At 40.3% G+C, this 23,451-nt stretch overlaps 1 protein-coding gene across 1 annotated transcript in view; it reads right to left on the reverse strand.

Moving 5' to 3' along the window:
- The window catches only part of ERBB3 (erb-b2 receptor tyrosine kinase 3), a 708,562-nt gene that overhangs the window by 330,754 nt on the left and 354,357 nt on the right, over nucleotides 1-23,451 (reverse strand). Inside the window, exon 3 of the mRNA XM_044083747.1 lies at nucleotides 12,741-12,927. Coding sequence (XP_043939682.1) covers nucleotides 12,741-12,927 — 187 coding nt within the window. The remainder of the gene's footprint in view (nucleotides 1-12,740; nucleotides 12,928-23,451) is intronic.

Consider the following 23,451-nt stretch of genomic DNA (forward strand, 5'->3'; position numbering starts at 1 on the left):
TATTCGAGTATCTCACCTACTCTGAGGTACAGCAATCTCAGGATTAGTATGCATTTTGGTTTACTTACTATGGCAGTGGTATCTTGGAATATACCACCTACAGTGTGGTGCAGCAACCTCAGAGGTAATAATTTATTTACTTTATTCTTTTACTGATTGGGTTAGTCCCACTAGGCTATTAGCCTCTTTTCAGGGGAGAACCAGGGTGGTATTTATACTAGAGCACTGGGGAACTTTCCCTACTCTTTTCAATAGGTGCCGTGGGATCTTTTACATCCCCTTGAGCTACCACCAACTCAAGCAGATGTGGCTTTGGTTTAAAGTCTCATCTGAAGGATAGCACTCAGAAGTGCAGCACACCCCCCTTAAGCTGCACTGCAGTGTCAGCAATAAATCTGCCTGGTGTGGGAATATAACCCATAACCTTCTGCACCAAAGGTGAGTGTGCTATCTGTTGCACCACTGACACTGACAATTAGTAGGGATATGGGAGTGCAGTCCCCACAGAAAAAATGCTTTAATGTTCAAAATTTATTATTATTTGTTAGAATTTATTTTTTACTGTGTTAGGACTCACAGGATCGGGTTTCACACTTTCAATAAAGAGTCTAGTGGTGAATCTAGTTTACTGAATAGATTTGCTGAGTAAAAATCTGAAGGAAGTTAAGTACCTTTCTGCAGCAGTTTGCCTTGAACTGGAGAAAAGCAATGTCTCACCCCCTGTAAAGATGTCGTAGTTTTTTTGCTGATTTTGGTCAAGACAAGATTTACATGGAGGTCAGACTTGAACTGGTTATCAATAATAACTTCAAATAACTGGGTTTAAAGAGCTGAAGCTATATTGAATTTTAGCGTTAACTATAGGTAAAGCATTATCAGCCTGGAAATTGTTACACCATCTGGATATTGCACTAGTTTACTCCACAGTTACTTTCATGTCATTGACGAAGACTGAATAAATAAGGTTCTTACAGTGACCCTTGTGAGAAAGCTCTTGTGTCACTGCAAGCAGGGATGAGATTATACCACTCCACTTTAATCAATCCTACCTATTCTTTGAGTAACTAAGAAACCACCAAGTTGCACTGAGTGACAGATTACGGTTAGACAGAATACTCAGTTGCATGCTATGATAAGTTATTAAAAAAGCCTTTGACAGGCCTAAAGTATGTTTACTACTTGATCTCTTCTTAGTTGAAAATGTATGAATTCAGAAATATTCGATAAGGCTTATCTTATCATTACTCATATTATTTAGCTGGACCCGCTGTTACTCACCACACAGGTTAAGGCTCTTCCATCTCCAAGTAACCCATCATTTTCCACTCTGACTCCTCCCGTCAAGCTGATACCTTTTCACCTTAAGCACCAGGGTGACCTCTTCACTATACCCATTTATACTTCTTGGGTCTATATGAGAACACCGAAGTTTTAAAACTTTGAATGTTCTAATATAGACTCCTATTCAGCGAATGCTTAAAATATCGAACATGCAGAACAGCAATTTTTTTCCCAGGGAAAAATTTGCTGTTCCAAAACATATACACACAACACAAGAAGACCAAACAAACAGCAATCCACACACATACACTTAAAATCCTACATCTAACCCTACACTAAACTGTACATACACTACTATCTATCCACTTACCTTAACCCAAAACCCTAACCCTATCACTATCGCACACTCCACACTCACCTCACCTACGCCCTAACCCTAACTCACCTACCCCACCCTAACGCTCATGTCAACACAATTGCACACTTACCTGACCCGCGCCCTAACTCTAACTCACCTAACCCATGACCTAACCCTCACGTTCACACAATCGCACACTTACCTGATCCCAACCCATAACTTTCCACCACAGTGCTGTAAATAGCAAAGCCACAGAAACGGCCAACCAAATTCTTTCCCCTAGGAAGAAATTCGGTGTTCTGCAGCTTCACTACTTTCAGCGTTCGCTGAATAGGGGACGATATTAGAACATTCAAAGTTTCAAGACTTCGATGTTCTAATATAGACCCATACTTTACACAATCTTTCCGTTAAACTCCTTGACTAAACATAATTACTTTTTGAATATTATCTTCATTAAACATAAAACCCAATTTCCATCACACTCTTTCTCATACTAATCTTTCAGTGGATTCAACAAGAGTTGTTAAGACATTTTTAACCTGTTTGTCCCACATTTTCTTTTGCATAGAGCCAACTGTCTACTTATATAACTGAATCAGTGTAATGTATTCTGTTCACCTCTTTTATTGTAATACGATTATTGCAAACTGAATATTCTCCTATTATTTATTTGTTTTCTCTACTTTTTTTGTAAAATGTATTATAAGCAAATCTATGTAAATCAACCTAGTTACTTAATGTAGGTAAGAATTGAGATTTTATCCATAGGCTTCTGCTGAAAAGGGGTTATTTATGACCCAACCAGAGTTTACCAGTAAATGAATGGAAATAAATAAATATGGCATAGACTGTTCCATGCTGCAGAAAGTTGTGAGTGCACAAATTTTTAAGTACTTTTATAAATGGGACGATAACACACTAAGTATACAATTATTTAGGGATGGTGACATACCACTTTTATAAAAGGGAACAGTAGTGTCCTCTTCCAGACAGATAGAATAAGACCTTACTTAATACAGCAATCGATCTGTACTGTTGGCAGTATACCAACAAAGCTGTCACTGACTCTGCCTTCGTGTATCTTCATTGCAAAGATTTTATGTCTGGGAGTTTCACTGCAGTGTATTGGAGTATGCATGCTGAACATATCTTTTTCGTCCCCCGTTTTCTCCACCGAGGTGTGATAGTTGAGTTTGTATATATAATTTTTTGGGCGGGAGAAGGAGGACTTGCTCCCTGCAAAACAAGGCTATTTTCTATTTTTATAGGTTTTTCAACAGTTTTAATAATCAAATTTTCAGTAAACAGTGAGCCAAAAAAAGGAATCGTCAGTGGCTCATAATTAAACTACTGTTGGCTATGCAATGATATATGTTAACAGATTTAGGAACTCTAAAGGGAGTCTGACTACTAGTGGCGATCCACGTTTTATTTTAAGATGAACACAACACACCTGACCAGGTTTAACAGTGTTGATGGAGAACGCTGAGGATTTTCTGACTTGGGAATTGGTAGGAGGAAAGGTTTATGTTTTCTGTAATTGCTCTGGCAGAGTGAAGGAACTGAGAAACAAAATTACTCAAAATGCCCTTACCTTTTTAGGTTAGGGGACAGAGAATGTGTGGATTTATGCTCTGAAATGTAGTTGTTTATCAATGCAGTTCCAGAATTTCTATGGAATGTGGACAATGACAAGCTGGCAGTAGCTTTGCTTTCCGGTAAGTATATCCAGCAGCAATTCATTTCTTGCTGCTATTTAATTTTGGTATTATAAAATGTTTAGTGATATTTAAATCAAGGACACTCTGTCAGAGTGAAATTATTATCTGTTAGAGTGATATCATTTTCTACAGTTTATACAATAACACAAAGAAGTTTCCTTAGTCTGATTCTCAATTTATACAGAGGGGCCATACTAGACAAAAAAATAATGCATGAATGTGAGGAAACCAGTGAACATTTAAATTACTAAGTTTGGGTTTGGCATAATGGTTAAGGTGCTTGCCTTACAAACACAAGGTGCAGGGTTTGATTCTCAAATGGGATAATTGGCTAGGCTTAAAATGGCCCACAATGGGAGTTAGACAGCCTAGTACTGACCTATGAACCTATAAAAGATCCTTAACCACAGCAGTGGCAAGTTGAAAAATGATCAGTTATATAAAAGCTGTTGGTTCAGTCATGGGCATATTCCTAGTATAAAAAAAACTTCCTTCTTTGTGAATTTTTTTTTTTTTGTTTGTTAATCATAACCTCACATTACAAATGAAAGCAGACAGTTGCTTACTAAATCAGCCATGAACCCGACTATATGAATGTTTATTAGGAGCTGTTGTTGCCAACATCCATGCTCCTTCTCCACGATGTGATGTGAATCCTGGCAAGAAAATGTAATAATTGAAAGAGACCATAAAATGATACATTGGCATGACTAAGATCACAAAATGCTCATTTCAAATTGATGGACAGGTCCTCTTACACAATTAACACAGTACACATGTCGTACGTCAACAAATAAATTCCTTGTTCAGTCGCTGCTATGATGGTGTCTGATTTGTTCAGTTGCTGCTATGTTGGTGTCTGGTTTGTTCAGCCTCTGCTATCTTGGTGTCTGGTTTGTTCAGCCGCTGCTATGTTGGTGTCTGGTTTGTTCAGTCGCTGTTCTGTTGGTGTCTGGTTTGTTCAGCCGCTGCTATGTTGGTGTCTGGTTTGTTCAGTTGCTGCTATGTTGGTGTTTGGTGGAACACTGAAACATGCCGCATCTTCATCACCAACAGCCCCCCTTTTCCCAGTTTTACATAGGACTGGGGTGTCATGTCAACTGCTGCTGACTCCCTTGATTAAGTGCCCCTTTCCTACCTTCTTCAAGAGTCAGTCTCAATTGTCACAGGTCTTCTCTTATGCAATCCATCTATTTTTTGGTTGGACATCCTTATCACTTCTTCCTGTCGCCCCTAAATCCTTCCTGCACATGTGACTGGACTACTGTAATCTGTTTTCCTTGACCTTCTCTGACGTTGGGGCTACTTTGCCTTCCACTCTAATGTCCCTGTCTTTTCATCTAGTCCACAGTGTGCATCTTTCTACCTGTCTCAGGCATTTCATCTCCACCATCTTAAGCTTCCTCAGCTGCTCTGCTGTCAGTGTCCAGGTTTAAGGTGTAGAGACTTGCCACACCACTGCTTTGTGCATCTTACTTTCCAGCTTGCTGGCATTCTTCTGTCACACACTGCCCCTATTACTCTGTGCCAGTTGGCTGCAGCACCTCTGATTCTAGCTTTGAACTCCTCATTTGGACTTCTCTTCAACCACACCTCTCAGACAATTTGCTGTTAACCTGTTCCACAGTTCCCCTTTTATCTCAGTTTTCAGATTTTTCTGACTTTTCCCATTTGCTACTATGATCATTGTCTGTACTAAGTTACATTCCACTTGCCTGCAGTTTTGCATTTCATTCCCCCATCCTTTGCTGAACTTCTTATTCAGAGTCTACCTGTAATGCCACATCGTCTGCATACAGTAGCTTTGTTGATCTGTCCTCTGTAACCTGTTTGTTAATGTAGTCTGTCACTAGTATGAACAACACTGGGCTCCAAGCTGAACCCTGATATCCACTCTCCCCCAGTGAGAACCCTTTTATGAGTCTGAATTTGTGTCAATGGATCCTATAAGTAGACTTCACTAATCCTGCTTATGTTTTCAGAATTTTGAATCATTGCAGGACTGCCCAAATCAGCTTTACGGTAACCTTGTCGAATTCTTTCTCCAAGCCTAGAAATGCTCAGTTAAGAGCCTTTTCTTATCACCAGCATCTTTTCCATTGTCTGTCTTACTGCAAAACTCAGGTCAGTTGAGTTGCATCCTGGTCTGAATCTAAAGTGCTCATTTCCCATCTTACTCTGTTACTCTCTGCATTCACTTATAATCACCCTTGTAAGCTCTTTCATACAGTGTGGCAGAACTTTGACACCTCTGTACTACTTACAGTTGACAATATACCCTTTGTTCTTGTACCCTGTGACACTGGAATGCTTACTCTCTAGTCATGTGGGATACACATCTCTTACTCCATACACAATGAGTACCTTCAGTAGCCATTGATCCCCTAACTCAAGCAACATCTTGATCATATCTGCTGCAATCTCTTCTCAGCCTGCTACTTTTCCGGAATTTACTTTCCTTAATGCACTTTGTACTTTTTTTAGGGTGGGTTCTCATTCCTCTTTCATAGTAAGCTGTACATGTGACAGTACAGTTTCTTTGGCATCTTCTGAATTCAAAAGCACTCCTTCCATCTATCCTTGATGCCCTCTGGAATGACAAGCAGATTGTTGGCGGAGCTCATTATGGATTCTGTTTGCTGGCTACCTTCTTTATCACTCAATCATTAACTTGCAACCCGATAGAGATTTATTATGTCATCTACTGTCACTTTCCAGAAGCTGGTAGAGGTTCTCTGATGCCTTATTCTATGCCAGTGCAACTGCCTTCTTACACTCTTTGTTAGCCAGCCAGTATTCCTTATTTGCCTAGTCCATCTTTTCTACCTCCCACTTCTTCTGCACTCCTCTTCTGATAACTTCCTGGACTTTTGCATTTGACCATCGTCTTTCCTTATGTACCTTATTTCTATACCTGGCTTGACTGCTTATCCCTTGTGTCAGCTTCACACATGGTGTTTTGAGAAACTGACAGTCTACCTACTCTTTGTTCCTGAGGTGCTACAGCCCAGAATATTTCCTTGAATCGCTTTCACTCCAGTCAACTCCCAGAACTTCAGCCTAATCTCTTTTGGTCTTAGAAACTTGTCTGGCCATGGCTTGCACCTGATTGTGGCCACCAGTAATTTATTTTGGGAGCCAACAAATCTCTGATTTGACCACAGTGCCCTTTCCTTACTAGCAGGAAGTCTACATGAGTCGCATGACCACTACTCTTGTACTTGGTCTTGCGACTGTCTCTCTCTTGGCAAATCAAGCTGAACAAATACTGTAAACAACAATTTTGTATTTATACTGTATAAATACTTACAACTGAGTCATGCTGACAAAGTTCCAGCCTGGAACATTCTACCCATCAAGTAAAAAAGTAAAGAATAAAGATGTAAAACAGTAGCCATATAAAAATAGATATGAAGTGGCAACTTCCTCCATAACCTAAATTCAGTGCGGAACACTGCCTTACTGCAGGGGGTGCACCTGTCAGAACATAGGAAGCAGGTGGGGAAGGAGATTTATGAGAGAGAAAAGGTTCACCTCAGACAGGTGTTCCCACCTAAATATGCACTTGTTTTCTTTGAACTGCTAGAATGACTCAACGGCAAAAAAATGCTCTAGCTGCTACTCCCATGTCTGCTTAACCTGTTTTCCAGCAAGGAGATTCAATAAATGAAACCTTGTGAGAGTAATCATCAAAGATTAACTTCAAACAGGAAATTCCAGCAAAAGCATTGAACTGTGATGTTTCTCTCATGAGCCAACAGAGTACAGATCAGTGCACTGACTGTTCCAAATATCACAGCTTTCATAGGAGCAATTCAAACCAAATCTGTACTCTGTGGGGAAACAGAAACAGAATATGAAATGTAGGAGTGAAATGCCTTTCTAATAAAAAAAAAATAATAATAAATGCAGACTCTTACTTTAACAATGCCATGTAGACACCATACATTTCTAGTTACATTTAATACTCTGCATTACAGTCTTACCAGTTTGTTCCCTCCTTTTGTTACCGTGTTTTTCCAGTTATCAGGGTGGTCTCACCTATTGACATGGCAGTTGTAGTAAATACTTAGTTCTGAGTAAAACAGGTTGCATTGTATTACAGTGTCATCACATTTAATAAATGTTTCCTTGTAAAAGCACAAGCAGCACAATTACAGGTTTGTCCTTTACTGACAAGACAATGTAATCCAGGATTTATTTACAACTCCCTCAAGCAACAAGGTAGATAAGTGTGTGTTGGTATATGTGTGTGTGTGTGTGTGTGTGTGTGTGTGTGTGTGTGTGTGTGTGTGTGTGTGTGTGTGTGTGTGTGCGCGTGTGTGTGTGTGTGTGTGTGTGTGTGTGTGTGCGCGTGCGTGTGTGTGTGTGTGTGTGAAAATAAGGTCTGTCAGCCTGAAAGCTATCATAAGTTATGATTTGCTTTCATTTACTATCCTTGATTAGGTTATCCTTCAGTACATGTATATATACCTTTTTCTTCATTCCTTGAGCTGTGGCCCAACATGTATGTACTGAACATTGAAACACAATGTAGGCTGACAAACTGCATATGTTAAAGAACGTGCAATAAACATTTTTCAAAGTAGTCTTCAAACTTCAGTGGAAGCAAAGGCATGTCCAACTGTTTCATTTCAAATACATTATTTCATATAGTTTGTACAGTCTTGTTCCTTTAGTGTGACTACCATGTTTATTAGCTTGTGGCAGATAAATGGTGAGAATGGGCCTAGTGCCAGGAATGAAGTCCAGAAAGCATTGTGAAATCTGAGAGTCAAGATACAGACTATGTAAAGGGTTGTAGAGCACATATGTGCATCTGAACGTACAAAGCTTCAAGAAGCTGGAACTGTTTTCTGCATGCATAATGGCTGTCCTCAAATGGTTGCCCATAGAGTTTCTGTGGGCAACCATTATGCATGACTCAATGGCCTCTGCACATCCTAGGACCTGCAATATGTGTTTGCATAGGCTCTGATATTGTAAGATAGTGAAGTCATGCATGTTGTCTGCTCTGTAGGATAGCATAAATTACATGATAAGCAGAAGACCCATGTCCAAAGCTCAGTACAGACAAAACAATCAGTAAGAACTGAAGTATCATTTCAGAGAATATTTCCATAAAATATATTAGTTTGGTAAAGCTAGAATGCAATCATACTTTAGTAACTAAGTTTATATACATACCTGTCTGCCTGTGGAAGATGGTGGTGCCTTGTGTGGCGGCATCCTCTACAGCTCCCATTGTGCACTTTTTTGTTTTGTTGTGTATCTTCATGGATTTTTAATCCAGTGGTGCATTTAGTCTGGTTGAGTGTGAAGTTGATTGTGGCTGTGGTGTCCATGATATTCTCGTTGGAATTTTTTTTTTTTTTTTTTTTTTTTTTTTTTTTTTTAGAAATGTTGAACAATGGAAGTTTGGGACTTCAGGGTAAGCTAAGCTAGATGCAGTGTGCAGGAAGCAGAAGCCATAACCTTTGTCTGCTGAGTGTGATTTAAAGGGGGACCAGATTTGTTTTTGTTGGGTCTCGGGTAACCGGACTGAATTTAGGAAGCTGCTGATGGTGTTGTTGAATGGAACTGGTGATGGTAACAGTATGGATGGTGAAGTTTGAGGATAGCTTAACTAAATGGTTGTAGCCATTCAGGCCTACAGGTAGCAGCAGTTGTGAGGGTCTGTGGTGTCAGAAGGATGGTCAGAAGAAAGGACTTGGACTTGTATGTTGTTGGTGATGGAGTAGGAGATGGTGGCGGTGTAGAGGAGTGATTGTTGTAGTCCATGAAATCATGCTCAATTTTTGAAGCTTCTGTGCCTTCTGGGCCTTTGGTTGGCTCATTCACCGTTGTTGTATATGAGTAATTGTTGTTGTTTTTGTTTCTATGTTGCTGTGTTTCTGTTTTGTGCATGAGCTTGGAGAAATGAAATTTCATTCAGCTGTATACTTGTGTATGGTTGAATGACAATAAAGTTACTTTTGACTTTTTGACTTTGACTGTGTTTGGAATTATGTAGATCAATTGTATACCATTAAATCTTCTCATTCAAAGGGTCTACATTTGCACTGTTCTGAAAACACACATACACAAACTTTACAGGTCTTAATTAAAGTCCCAGGTTTCAAAGGTCACCATAATGGCCCAGTATTAATAAATTAAGGAATTTAGTTCCTATCACATTTACTTCATAGAATTCAATATGAAGTTATTAGTTTGTGCTCTGGCTTCAGCACTTCCTGCATGTAAAAATATTTGAAGGCCCTGATTCCAAAAGACTTGCTCTAAGTGTAAGAGACCACTTACAATGACAGCAGGTGTTTTGGAATCTGGTCCCTGTAGTAAACCTGTTAATGGATAGGTCTTGCACCGAAGTAACTCATTAACAGCAAGTATTTGGGAATAAGGGCAGACTTACACTGAGAGTAATGCTTTTAGAATCTGACCTAATGTCTTTAACTTGATATACGTAATCACAGTAGCTATAAGTGAGGCAGTTGAATAAAATAACACCTGCTGCTTACGAGTTATGCCCTTTGCACCATTTCCTCCAGTCTCCCTTAAATGAGTTTAGTGCCCTGTCACGGACAATGGTTAACAGTATGGTGACATTGTATTTTGTGCATCTTTAACAAACCTTAAATTATGTCACAGGTATGTTTTCATTTTTTCTATTTCTCTCTCTCTCTGTTCCTTGTATCTTTTTATAGATACAAACTTCATAATGCAAAGGAATTAACATGATTAAAATTATGCTTATGTAAGCTTTAGTGTATGAGTGATATGTTTACTACAAGTGTTCCTTCTACCCTTGCATATTAACATGTTTGCTGCTATTAGTATTAGTTTTGATAATGGAAATGAGATAACATTGCCCTAAACCGTGTCCAGTTTAACTGAAAAGGAGTGATCATATATATATATATATATATATATATATATATATATATATATATATATATATATACACATATATCAATCTACTTCACAAGCTTGAAGCTTCAAAACTTCGAACTGCAAATAGTCGACCATAAAATCAGTTTTGAACATCAAAATTGTAATAAAAAAAACTAAAAACAAAAAAAAAATATTTTACATTTTGCAGAGAGGAAAGCCTCCCTGCACCCCCCCAACACCCCCTGATAAATAAATATACCAACTCTGAGATCGCAATACAGTGAGGAAAATGATAAATTTCCTGTTCCATGCTGTACAGCGAACAGTCAAAACATTCGAAGTTTCAAAACTTCATTCTTATGGCCTTGACCATTTGCAGTCGAAGTTCTGAATAACAAAATGAGACCATAACTGCAAAACTCTGGTTCACTTGAACCCTCACAATAATGAAACTTGGAACATTGAATGGTAAACATTACCAGAAGTCCAGTCTACACTTAAAGGAACAGTTCTCCCTTTAACTACAAATGACAGGAAATCTGTATCAGCGATTTTGCAGGGGGGGCAAGCCCCCCCCCTCACCCCCCATGTCACACCCCCTCTAAATTATATATTCCAACTCTGAGATCACACTACAGTGAGAAAAGGTTAAATTTCCCGATCCTCACTGTACTGCGATCTTCATTTAAAACCACTGATACAGATTTCATGTAAAACACAAAACAAATTATTCTAACGTTTATGCCTCCCTGCACCCCCCACACCCCATGCAACTTAAATATACCAACTCCGAGATCGCACTATAGTGGAGTGAATGGCAAAGTTCACATTCGGCACTGTATGGCAATCTCCATTCACTATTTTCGAGATTACGCAATCTCGAGATTCTGGTTGTCAGTATTCAGAGTCTCGGGATTGTGGAATTTCGATATTATATAGTGAACCCATATATTGATATAGATATAGATATATATATATATATATATATATATATATATATATATATATATACACACACACACACACACACACACACACACACACACACACACACACACACACACATATACATTTTTAAATATGTCATCATGCCTTATCACATCTGCAACAGCAGTGTTTCACCCAGAAGCGCAGCCAGGATTATTGGAGCTATACACCAACTTACATAATGTAACTCGTTCTTCCTCCAAGTATATACCCAGCCACACACTTATATAGTGCATTCTTCTGGACAATATATATTTTCAATACTAAAAAAACACTCCTTATATAGCAGTCTTAAGTAATAACCTATTTAGTCAGTCTGACATTCTGAGAAAAAGCCATTTAACAAAAGCTATAAGTTAACCAAATAAAAGCATGGTAAATGAGCCAACATTTTTTATTTAAATTCAAGCACATTGTATTGCACAAAACAAATTATTTCCAAAAAGTGCACACCATGGTGAGCATGATGTGTGCCTGGCTATACCATTAATCACACTTTCATGAACTAAAAAAAATGTGCTAACACTGCTAATGATATTACCGAATGGTCACTGGCGCATTTATATCAGCTGTATAATCCACTGCTTACATTGCAACCATTTCTCAACAAGAGGTTAACTAAAGTTACAGACTGGTGTGCCTCGACAGCGGACAAGAATAAAGAGAGCCTGAAGGATGTGGTGTACTTCAGAGATTAGGGTGGCATTTAAGGCAGTGTGGCTCGACTCTCTAAGGAATTACTTATTGCTGCTTCACTGGATAAAGCCACACCATGAACACTGGATGCACGTCTGAAGGTCTTGCATTGAAATGAACATCAAGATGGTGGAAAGGGTGCAAAGGAGGGATAATAAACCAGTGTGGGTAACCAGAGTACAAGGAAAGACTATAAGTATTAGGAAGGCACAGTCTAAAATGAAGAGGAACAAAACATAACATAAACAAGTGACAAACATAATATACACCATAACACATAATATATAACATAACAGGAACCTGACCGTGTCTGGATGAATTGTGGACAGGGAGCAGAAGGAAAAACAATGCACATTTCCCCAAAGTACTGCACTTCTTACAAGAAAGTCATGATCTTTTTAAAAAAGCTCTGGATTGCCTTTCTGTTGCATTTCTATTCTTCTCTCAACACCGTTTCATGCCACGTATTACAAATAGCTCACAGATCACTGTACTTCAGAGAAAAATGTAACATTATGTTTGTTGTGGACTGAGAAACAAACGGAGCGTTACTGAAATGTTTCTGTTTTTGACTAAAAAGGTTCAACTAAATTCATCACAGTAAAACTGTCAATTTCTTCCAATATATCTATGGTATTACCTGAAAAGAGACCACACCTAGTGGATTAATCTGTAAGATAAACAAGACCAGGTGGTGGTCAACATTGGTTACATGACTTTACAATCCTCTGGCCAAACATTTCCCCAAAACAAAAAACATTAGCAAAAAATATATATATATTTAAGGGGATACAGTGTTTTACCTGTTAGCTGCTTCAACCCAAGCTGCCGTAAACCATAAGGCCCTGATTTCTGGTAGTTTAGAAAGACAGCCAGTGCGTACTTTCCATCATATAAGTTTACACCACGGATAATGCGCAGGTTTTCCAGTGGGAGGTATGAAAACTGATTCATGACAATAAGAACATAGCCTGTCACTTCACGGATGGACTGCAAAGGGAAAAAAACACATGATGTCATTAATTACTTAGGTTTAAAGCAGGCTTAAAAATCTTATGATGTTACTGGTATGAATGAATCACTTAATAACAAATTTAATTGTGTTAAGAACTTATCACAATTGTAGATATTTGAGTATGTTCCCTGTTGCAGTATTACTAACACCTGAGTTTTCTGCCAAAGAAATCCTATCATCCAGCCTAGGTTTCTGGAGCTTTTCATTCTTCCACCCCTCTTGACCGGGCAGACAACCTGTCGCCTAGATGTCAGCATGTCTGTGGTATAAGAGGGACATTCATCTGCACCAACTTTATTTATTTCTTGCTCCTGTCATCTCCAGGAGTCAGGGCTGAGACCAAAGAGCAGCCACCCAGATCATATGTGCCCCTAAGAATGGCAGCTCAACCATAAGGGACCCCAAAGTTCCACCTCCAGATACTGTCAGCCTAAAGTGTGTGTGTGTGTGTGTGTGTGTGTGGGGGGGGGTTCAATGCAACGGTAAAGGAAAGGCAAGGTAAGGTAAGGAAATATGTGACTATGTACTCACTCAAACCCCAGGATTGCTGCAAGAAAAGAAACAGAGGGATGAATGGGGGGAATATTCCTGAAATAGTGAACATGCTTGAACATCTGCAAATTTTTATTTTTGTTTTTTATTTTAATTTATGTTTAAATTTATTGACCAGGTAAAGACATTTGTCCACAGATCCTTTTCAGGCATGACCTAGACCTACCAGGCAATCTTTACAAGAAAAAGTAAAACAATTACACTTAAAAGATCATACAGGTTTTATGTACATTACAGTATAATGAATGACAAAAGTACTATATTTCAACATTATTTTACATGTAACTACCTTCAATAAGGTGATAGGAAGCCAGTAATTGGTGTTGGTAGATAACGTGTTAGTAAACATTAATAGCAGAGCTAACATGTTAGAAGAACTGAATAAAGGCTGTAGAGTTAATGTAGTTAGGAGAATTAGCACACTAAATCAGATCTGTAATAAGGGCAACAGTATTTATAAAGACCCGAAGATGTTTTCTACATTAAAGGTAAGAAGAAGAACGTGCAGTATTACAGGTATTATGGATATACGTACTTATAAATGTAAATGTCTGGACTGCAGTCTATCCTGGAGAGTTTGGCTGACAAGTGGGAATGTGTAGCAGAAGGTGAGTATGCCTCCAAAGACTAATGAGTAGGATTATACCAGTTGGACTGCACTCTATCTTTAGATGTCTTTTCAGCAGTTTCCTGAAGGACTGAAGAAGCACATCTGAATTTTTTTTGCAGAATGTCCAAACATTTGCCTCTAATTTTTGGTCTGTTCCTCATAAAATGTGTCTTTTTCTTGCAAGCCATTGAAGATTGAAATCACTAAATAATGACATATTTTTGGGTGTCAGACTTTATATCCTTCATAAAATACATGCTAACCCAAAACATGTTATTCTTGCAACTTCCTAAACTTATAAGAGCAATATTTACAATTTTCCTTGATTTATGGGCCTTTGTCCCCCCATTATTATTGGCTTTGTCCAGATTTCTTGCACTTAGTGGTTGTGAAGCTATGGTAATCCAGGTCATAAGAGTTACTTTTGTAAAGGATTTTGCTGCTACTGCTAACATATATAGTGGCCTGGCTGTGAGGTTATCTTTTGTATTCCTGAATATATAGTGGTCTGGCTGTGAGGTTATCTTCTGTATTCCTGAACATATAGTGGTCTGACTGTGATGTTATCTTCTGTATTTCTGAATATATAGTGGTCTGACTGTGAGGTTATCTTCTATATACCTGAACATACAGTGGTCTGACTGTGAGGTTATCTTCTGTATTCCTGAGAATGAGAATGTATGCAGTATTTCAAAAACTGCAATTTTTAACGGTGGGCAGTAGCAGTAACTGTTGTTAGTAAATTTATGTCATATGCTGCCAGACTGAAGAAACTCCAGCTCTATTCAGTCGCATACCATCTGCTCAGAGGTGACATGTGCCTGATATACAAGGCCATGTCCAACCCGGAATTAATGGACATGCTCCACCTCAAAAAATCCAAATCCACCAAAACCACTAGAGCAAGCAACTTAAACCTTAGCACGGATATAAATAGGACATGCTGGAGGGATAGATTTATCACTCAGAGACTCCCTATGCCGTGGAATAAAATCCCGGTCCATGTGAGGCAGAGCACCTCGCTGGCTCTGTTCAAGAGAAATCTTGACCTGTGGATGGGAGATCGTAGGTTTACCCCGGGAATCATCTCTGTGTCACTGCTGGACAGAGGCACAACAAACTAATGGGCACAGTATTTTTTTCATATAAGGGGTGGCGTAAGCCACAAAACTTTGGGCTAGGCTTATAAATGCCTTAGGGCAGATAGCCTAGTATAAACCTATGAACCTATACGTTTTACTAGTTAGACAGCAGTGGTCAATGGTGTACTGAGTTGTATAAATCTTAGAATATTATTCTCTGTCTTTTTTAGGATATCTAAATTCAGGGAGAATTGTATGGCAATGACTGGTAAGGAATATTCTAACCTAGGTGGTAAGACCTTTATGACTATTTATGGTAAGTTTCTATCACAGCTGCATTGTTTACTGTGGCTGTGATAACACTTGGGAAGATTCCTAGAGCTTGTGGGCCGGTGGGTGGCTGACCCTGAGAAGATATGTTTTGTAATAGTGTGGCTGTGGCAAATCCTGCTCTGACTCTAGAGTAAATGTTCTAGTTATAATGTTTAGTGAAGGTGGGAGAATATGACCTGATTGCTGCTTCCAAGATGGTCATGGTGTTGACCCCTGTAACGAAGGCAGTTGTGGCTGCTGTGACTTTTTTGGGGGGGACTCTAATATGCCAGCCTACAGTCCTGCTCTGGAAAGAGTAGGAAAAAAGAGATGCTGTGAGCTAGCCATTTAGAGATAGTCTGATTAGAGACAGGTCTGCCCTCCCTACCCTTTGAAAAGGATATTAATAACTTCTCTGTTTTCCTTTCATTTTTAATCCTTTCTAAATAAAATTTCAGTTGCCTTTGCCCATTTATGCTGTGCAAGATCCTTTCCCTCTTCTTGTGTGGGTTAGACTAGAACACAGCAAAGACAATGGTCTGATTTAGACAGATATTTGTCACCTCTCTGTGCACGAAGGTGGGAGTGGTAAGCAGTGTTATCCTGTTTTTATGGGAGATGAGAAAGGGCTGTTTGCATATAAGATGGCACGCAGTTCTAATTATCTTTCTGGCAGAAAGAGTGCCACTAAAAAGGCAATTTTTCAGAAGTATTTGAGGGGTGCAGCAGTAGCTAGCTCAAAAGGTTGCAAAATTAGCTTCTCTAATACAGAATTGATTTCATGGTGGACAGATTACTTTGAATATAAGAACCCCTTAATGAATTACTTTTATGGGTAAAAGGAAAAAAATTGAGATCCCAAGGTAGGCAGGCTGAGATTGCAGACACACACATACCTTCAGTGAGGCATATGACAATCCTAATTTGGAAATGTCTGAAAGGTATTTGAGGAACAAGGACAGTAGAAGTCTGGTTAGGGTCTAGGCCCCCTCTCTGGTAGTAAAAGAACCTTTTCCACATTGTTAGGTCTGATATTCTTGCATTTGATTTCCTAGCCTCCCTTAAGACAGAATGCATGTCCTCAGAAAAACAAAACTGCCTAAAAAGAAGGAGAGCTTCACCATTCAGTCTGTCAGCCTTATGGTCTTCAGGTTACGGTGTATGAATGACCCCTTGTTTTTAGTGAAGAGGGCTACATGCTGGGGCAGTAGAACAGTATGTGTCCATACCAAAGTCAGTAGGATGGAAAAACTGGTTTAAAAGCCGCACTTGCGCTTGTTTCCCACCTTTCCTGTAACTAGCCTAGTCCAGATACAGAGTTGCTGTATCCAGGACTGTTGGTAAGCTTCTGAGCCCCGCAAGTGTTTCTGTGTTGGAGGAAAGCCTTCTAGCTTATCAGTGTGAGTGGTAAGCACTAGGTAGCTTGTCTACCATGAGAGGAGAGGTTCTTGGTCCACAAATTGTGGTTTATTGACCATTTGGACAAGTTGTCCATCTCTTTTATCTTTCTGGTTTAAAAGACCACATCTGCGCTTGTTTCCCATCTTTCCTGTAACTAACCTACTGGGAAGCACTAGAAAGCCTTAAACTGATACAAGCCTTCTAGCTTAGAAGAAAGACTTTGGAGTAATTAAGTATCAGTTTTCTGTACTTTCTTTCTGTACTTAACTGTTTTCTGCCTAAACACAGATTTTTCAGCATTTACTGTGATTTAAAAGCTTGTTTTTTTCACATATTGTACTTATGTGACTGCCTGCACTTTTAAAAAGTTATTTTTTTGTTTAAATAATTTGTTTAACTGTTGTAGGTTACACACTACAGTGCGATAGCCTTTTCTGATTGTTTGTAGTCGTTTAAAGCTGTTTTAAGTGTATCGTTTACTGTTTTTGCCTTATCTTTTCAAAAAAACAAAAACAAAACAAAACAAATCCCTGTTTCCCACCTTTCTAAGCTAGTATAGTCCAGTTTTCAGGCTAGTGCTGAATTCAGGGCTGTGATACTAGTTTCTGAGTTGCCCATACCTTACTTGGATAGAAGGAAGTTTCTCTGTTCACCTGTGAGAGAAGGGAGCTTTGAGCAACCTATCTGTCCCTGGAGGAGTGGTTCCAGCCCAGAAGTTAGTAGTTTATTGGTAATTTTGGGCTAATTTCTATCTCTTTCATTTCCCTACTATAAAAAAGTACAGTTGTGTACACTTACCATAAATGTAGATGTTCGAGTGTATTCACTGTTGCAGTCATCACATTTGGGTTATCTACTTGCAGTAGCCCTCAGTCGGCCTGATTAACAAAGTCCCGTGTCCTGCATCGGTTGCTGTCCCTTCTTCCGTGACGTCAGGTCATCAGGGGTATAAAACATGCAGCCGACACCATTACATCAGTTTTTCTTGCCCCAGACATCAGGTGCCCCCCCTAATGGGAAGCAATTAAATCTATAAATAAACAAGGATATACCTCCAACAAAAAAGCAAATACACCAAAAAGCTTTTGAGCATAGTAAAGGAGAGTAGAAGTATAGCCAAAAGAAGTAAGGGGGCTGGAGGGAGGGTAACCAGGACTGCAACAGTGAATATACTCGAACATCTACATTTATGGTAAGTGTACACAACAATACTATGTTCTTCATGTTTCACTGTTGCAGTCATCACATTTGGGTAGATTCCCAAAGCTAAGGATGGGAGGAGGAATTTAGATAGCATTAGGACCAGCTATAAGGCCCTGCAAGACTGCAGTGGCAAAGCCAGCTCTGGATTTAGAGAAAACTGGCAGATGGTAATGCTTGGTGAAAGTATATACAGAACTCCAGGTAGCAGCTTCTAGGATGTCCCTGGTAGGGTTGCCTCTGAGAAAGGCTGTAGAAGTAGATGCAGCCCAGGTTGAGGGGAGTCTGATCCCCTGTGGGATAGGTTTTCCATGGTGCTTGTAGCAGAAATGAATGCAATGGCCTATCCATTTGGAAATGGTTTGCTTTGAAGTAGCCTTCCCCTCTGCCCCTGCAACAAATGCCACCAGCAGTTGTTCAGATTTCCTTTGAGGTTTAGTCCTGTCCAAGTAATATCTAAGTTGTCTGTGCAAATCTAAGGAGTGCAGTATCCGTTCCCCTTTGTTCTGTGGATTAGAAAAGGTTGGCAAATGAATGGACTGATTAAGGGCCACACTAGATACCACCTTGGGCATAAAGGAGGGATTGGTCCTGAGGGACACCCTGTCCGCATGAAAGATGATGGAAGGCTCCACTGCCATAAGGGCCTGTAATTCAGATACCCTTCTTGCTGAAGTGATTGCTAAAAGGAAAGCTGTTTTCCAAGAAAGGAATTTTAAGTCTGCAGTAGCAGCTGGCTCAAAAGGAGGAAGAGTGACTTTCTCGAGTTTCTCCAATACAAAGTTAAGGTCCCAGGCTGGAGTTGGAGCTCTCCTGGGTGGTCATAATATTTTGGCCCCTCTGAGGAACTGCTTGAGCAGTGGATGAGAGAAGAGAGGAGGTTCTGTGTTATAATGAGGTGAAATAGCTGAGGCGTGAATTTTGATGGAGGAGAAAGACAGGCCCTTGTGAAGCATCTCAGTTAAGTATTGTAAAATCTGAGGTAAATTGGGCACTGCCATGCTCATCCCTTGAGATTGGTTCCAGGCACAGAATCTTTTCCATTTTTCAGCATAAGATTTTCTAGTATTAGGCCTCCTTGCCTCTAAAATGATATCCATCACTGGTGTACTGAGGGATGGTAAAGGAGAGATTAGGTAATTAGCCAGGCTGCTAGGTTCAGTGTGTGAAGCTGAGGGTGCAGAATCTGGTTCTCCTGCTGAGACAATACAGTAGGAGTCTGAGGCAGGTGCCATGGGGCCAACAGTGACACACTGCGCAAGAGTGGGTACCAGTGTAGGTGTGGCCAGTCTGGTGCAATCAAAATTGTCCTTGGTTTGTCTTGTTTGATCTTTAGTAGTACTTTGGAGAGCAGAGGCAGAGGAGGAAAGGCATAAACTGATAGTTTTTTCCAGCTGAAGGACAGAGCATCCACTTTCCAAGCTTGTTTGTGGGGAGTCCTTGTGCAAAATTTGTCCAATTGATAGTTCTGGGGGGAGGCAAACAGGTCTATATCTGGGCTTCCCCATTTGCTTGTCAACATGTTGAAAATCCTTGGTTCCAGTTTCCACTTGTGTGGGTCCATGAGGTTTCTGCTTAGTTCGTCTGCCAGTGTGTTTAGTTTTCCTGGCAGGAATTGAGCTTGTAGATGCACTTGGTAGCTCAAGGCTGTGTTCCACAATGCCATGGCTAGTCTGCAGAGGGGGTAAGAATGTGTACCCCCTGCTTGTTTATGTACCACATAACAGTGGTGTTGTCCGTCTTTACCATTAATTGTCCTGGAAGAATGTGGTCCTTGAAGGCTGTCAGAGCATTCTGTACAGCTAACATTTCTTTTTGATTGATATGCAGGTGCATTGACTTGAGTTCCATTTGCCCTGAATGCACTTCCCTGCCAGGTGAACCCCTCATGCATAGTTTGATATGTCTGTTGTTAGGGTTTGGGCGGCAGGGGGGTAGTTTGAATGGTAGTCCCTTGTTTTGGTGGCAGGCCTCTGCCCACCAAAGGAACTCTAGGCGTAGGCAAGGTACACTAGGAATCATTGCTTCTAGATCCTGAGAATGTTGACACCATAGGATTTTTAGATACCATTGTAGTTTCCTCATATGCAGTCTTGCATATGGAAGTAGAAGAATGCACGAAGCCATGAACCCTAATGCTTGTAGTATTTGCCCAGCAGATAGCAGGGTTTTGTGGCCACTTGTTTGAAGTAGGTTGTTAAATGAATTTGTTTCTCTGGCGTGAGGAAAGTCATCTGGGAAGTTGTATTCAAGCTTGCTCCCAGGAATATAATTTGTTGACAGGGTACCAGGTGTGATTTCTTTTCGTTTATGGTGTACCCCAGACAAGTTAGCACCCTTTTTACAAAGGCCAGATGATTCAAAACTATTTCCTGGCTTTCTGCCTGAATTAGACAATTGTCCAGTATGGGTATATTTGAATATTTATTTGTCTGCAAAATGCAATGACTGGAGCTAGGCACTTTGTGAATACCCTGGGCACAGTAGATAAGCCAAAGGGCAGTGCAGAGAGCTGACAGTGCGTGTAGCCTGCTTTGAAGCGTAGGTATCTTCTGCAAGATTCCCTGATTGGGATGTGCAGGTATGCTTCCTTTAAATCTAGTGTTGCCAACCAGGCATCTTTGCCTAGCATAGGGAGCAACTGGTGAAGAGTCAGCATCTTGAATTTTGGAATCACCAAAAAGGTGTTTAGAGTAGACAGGCCCAGGATAGGACACCATGAATTGTCCTTTCTGGGTACCAGGAAAAGTCTCGAGTAGAAACCTTGTCCCTTTTCCTCTTCTGGTATCAACTGAATACCCCCATGCTTAAGAGAGAAAGTACTTGCTTTGGGCCTCTGCCCACTGATTTGGGGGTAGATCTGGCCACCCGCTTGGTGTTGGTAATGTGTGGAAGTGAAATCTGTATCCCTGGGACACTATTTAAAACCCATTTGTCCTGGGTAACGAGTTCCCAATTCTTTGCATGAAGAGCAATCTTTCCCCCCAAAGGGGCAGTCAAATGAGAAGTGCTTGGAAGTTTTAAAAAGAAGTTATTCAGACAGTTTACCATAGGGTGAGTTTTATTACTTCCACATTTGGAAGCGGAGGCCCCCCACTGCTTATTCCTGTGCATACCCTGGGACTGAAGCCTGGGAGCTCTGCTGGATCTGGGTTTGGACTGAGAAAGTCTGGAAGAGGCAGGAAAGGACCAATTCTTGGAATGCCTACTAAACCTTGGAGGTTGTACTTGTAATAAATCTTTAACAGTTTGCATATATTTACCTTTTTCATCCATCTTTTTAAGAACTTCTGCCTTGTTGCCAAACAGGCGTTCCTGGTTTAAGGGAGCATCCAGTGATTTTGCTTTAACATGATCTGGCAAGGATTGCTCCTTTAAGCCAAGCATGTCTTCTAAGTAGGGTTGCCACCTTTTCAAATGGCCAAATTGGGACATTTTCGGTACAAACATCAGACTTTACAGGCCGACACATACCCATGGTCAGTACAAAGGATAGAACTTAACTTTTTTGCATAAATAAAAGCTTATTCTTGTACCATTTTAGTTGCTTATTCTATTTCTTATAACATTTAGGTATTTTAGATACAGAATAACTGTTTTATGCAACTATTACATAAAATATAGGAAATAATTTTGTCCTAAAATCTCAGGACATTTGGCATTTTAAAAATTTTTTGTCAGGACACAACTGCCTAAAGAGGGACTGTCCCTCGCAAAGTGGGACCGGTGATAACCTTATTTGTAAATACAGACCCAGTTACAGCAGCCCTGCAAGATGCCTCTAGTGAATCAAAACCACTTTGCAAAGTATGTTTTCCAACTTGTTCAGCTGAATGCAGTAAATCCTGTAAATCTTTAATTTCAGCACAATCAGGAATAATCATCATTTTCTGTTTAAGCAATCCAATAATATGCTGCTGATACTTTAACATATGAAACTGGCAGTTTAAGGCCCTAATGGCCAAAGTTGCAGAAGTGTATACCTTCTTACCCCATCTATCCAGCGCCCTGGAGTCTCTATCAGAGGGGGGTAGGATTTTTGGCAGTAGTAGCTTTAATGCCCTTGGGTCCCTGTGAAATGATCTCAGGATCTGCAGTAGGATTTTTAAAAAGGAACTTGTGAGAGTCAGGGACCCTGTAATATCAGGTTTTCTGGGAGCAAAAGGTAAAGAGTCAGGGGCCAAGCTAGACTCCGAAAAGGCATAATCAACAATGTCTAGTACAGGAGGTATGGCTAAAAGCCTGTGTTGGGGCAGGAGTAAGAAATCCCTAAGCTTCATTTTAGAATCAGAGAAATCCTGACTTTCCCAATGAAAATGCTCCCTGAGAGTATGCAAGGTTTCACCAAAAGAGAAATCCTCGGGGGGGGGGGGGGGGGGGAATACAGTCCTCAGCATCAGAATCCTCATAGGTAGTGATAAGGGTAAACTCTGGTCATCAGAGGAAACAAAAAATTCAGAATCCTGGTCAGAAGTATCATAAGCAAACTCAGTCCTAGGTCTCTTAGAGGGGGAAGGCTGGCTTCCTCTGATTAAAGTAATAAGGTCTTCAGCCATTCTTATTATTTGTTTTTAGGCATAGAGGCCTGACCATGCAGTCTGGGCATCAGTTTTCTAGGAATGGTTCGAGTTTTTGACCTTGAAGAAGAAGATGGCGTCGGTTTAATACACAAATCAGTAGGCCTGAATACACCCTCAGAAGCCGGTGCCTGCACAGTGGCTCCGGACCCATCCAAGGTAGACACATCCTCAGGTTCCACAGTTGAAGCATCTCGCGGCATACCGGACTCCGAATAGGTCTCAGTAGCGACCTGCGAATCTGAAGTAGTGGGTATCAGGGGCTGCAAAAGTGCCTCACTGAGTACCCGCGAACTGGCAACTGGCTTAGGAGAAGCTTCGTTGGCAGTTTTGGACCTAAGAGGCCTGTCTCTGTCTTTATCTTTGCATTTGTTCGGAATGTCGGTAGTCGGATGGCTTACCGAAGACATATCAGGATAATTGAACCGAGCACCAAAATATTTAGAAGCGAAAATATACCGACGACGGATAGTTTGTGGTTTAAATAAGGCACAAAACAGACAGCAAGGTACGTCGTGGTCACGGCCTACGCAAGGAATACAGTACGAATGAAAATCTTTATGAGGTATTTGCTTTCCACAAGTAATGCAATTACTTACTTTTACTGACATCGGTTTAGAGCAAGAAAAAGTTTCCCCAGTGGGGTACTTAGCTTTTAGTTGAAGACTTTGGTTCTGAAACTCGAAAACGAAAATTTCAGGAGTCGGCCGACCGGCACTTGTGAGCTGCTTCTGCTGCGGGCACCGCATAGCAAGAAAGACTGAT

This window comes from Protopterus annectens, chromosome 9.part0, assembly GCF_019279795.1.
Source record: "Protopterus annectens isolate FY-2018-M chromosome 9.part0, PAN1.0, whole genome shotgun sequence".
Taxonomy (NCBI): domain Eukaryota; kingdom Metazoa; phylum Chordata; order Ceratodontiformes; family Protopteridae; genus Protopterus; species Protopterus annectens.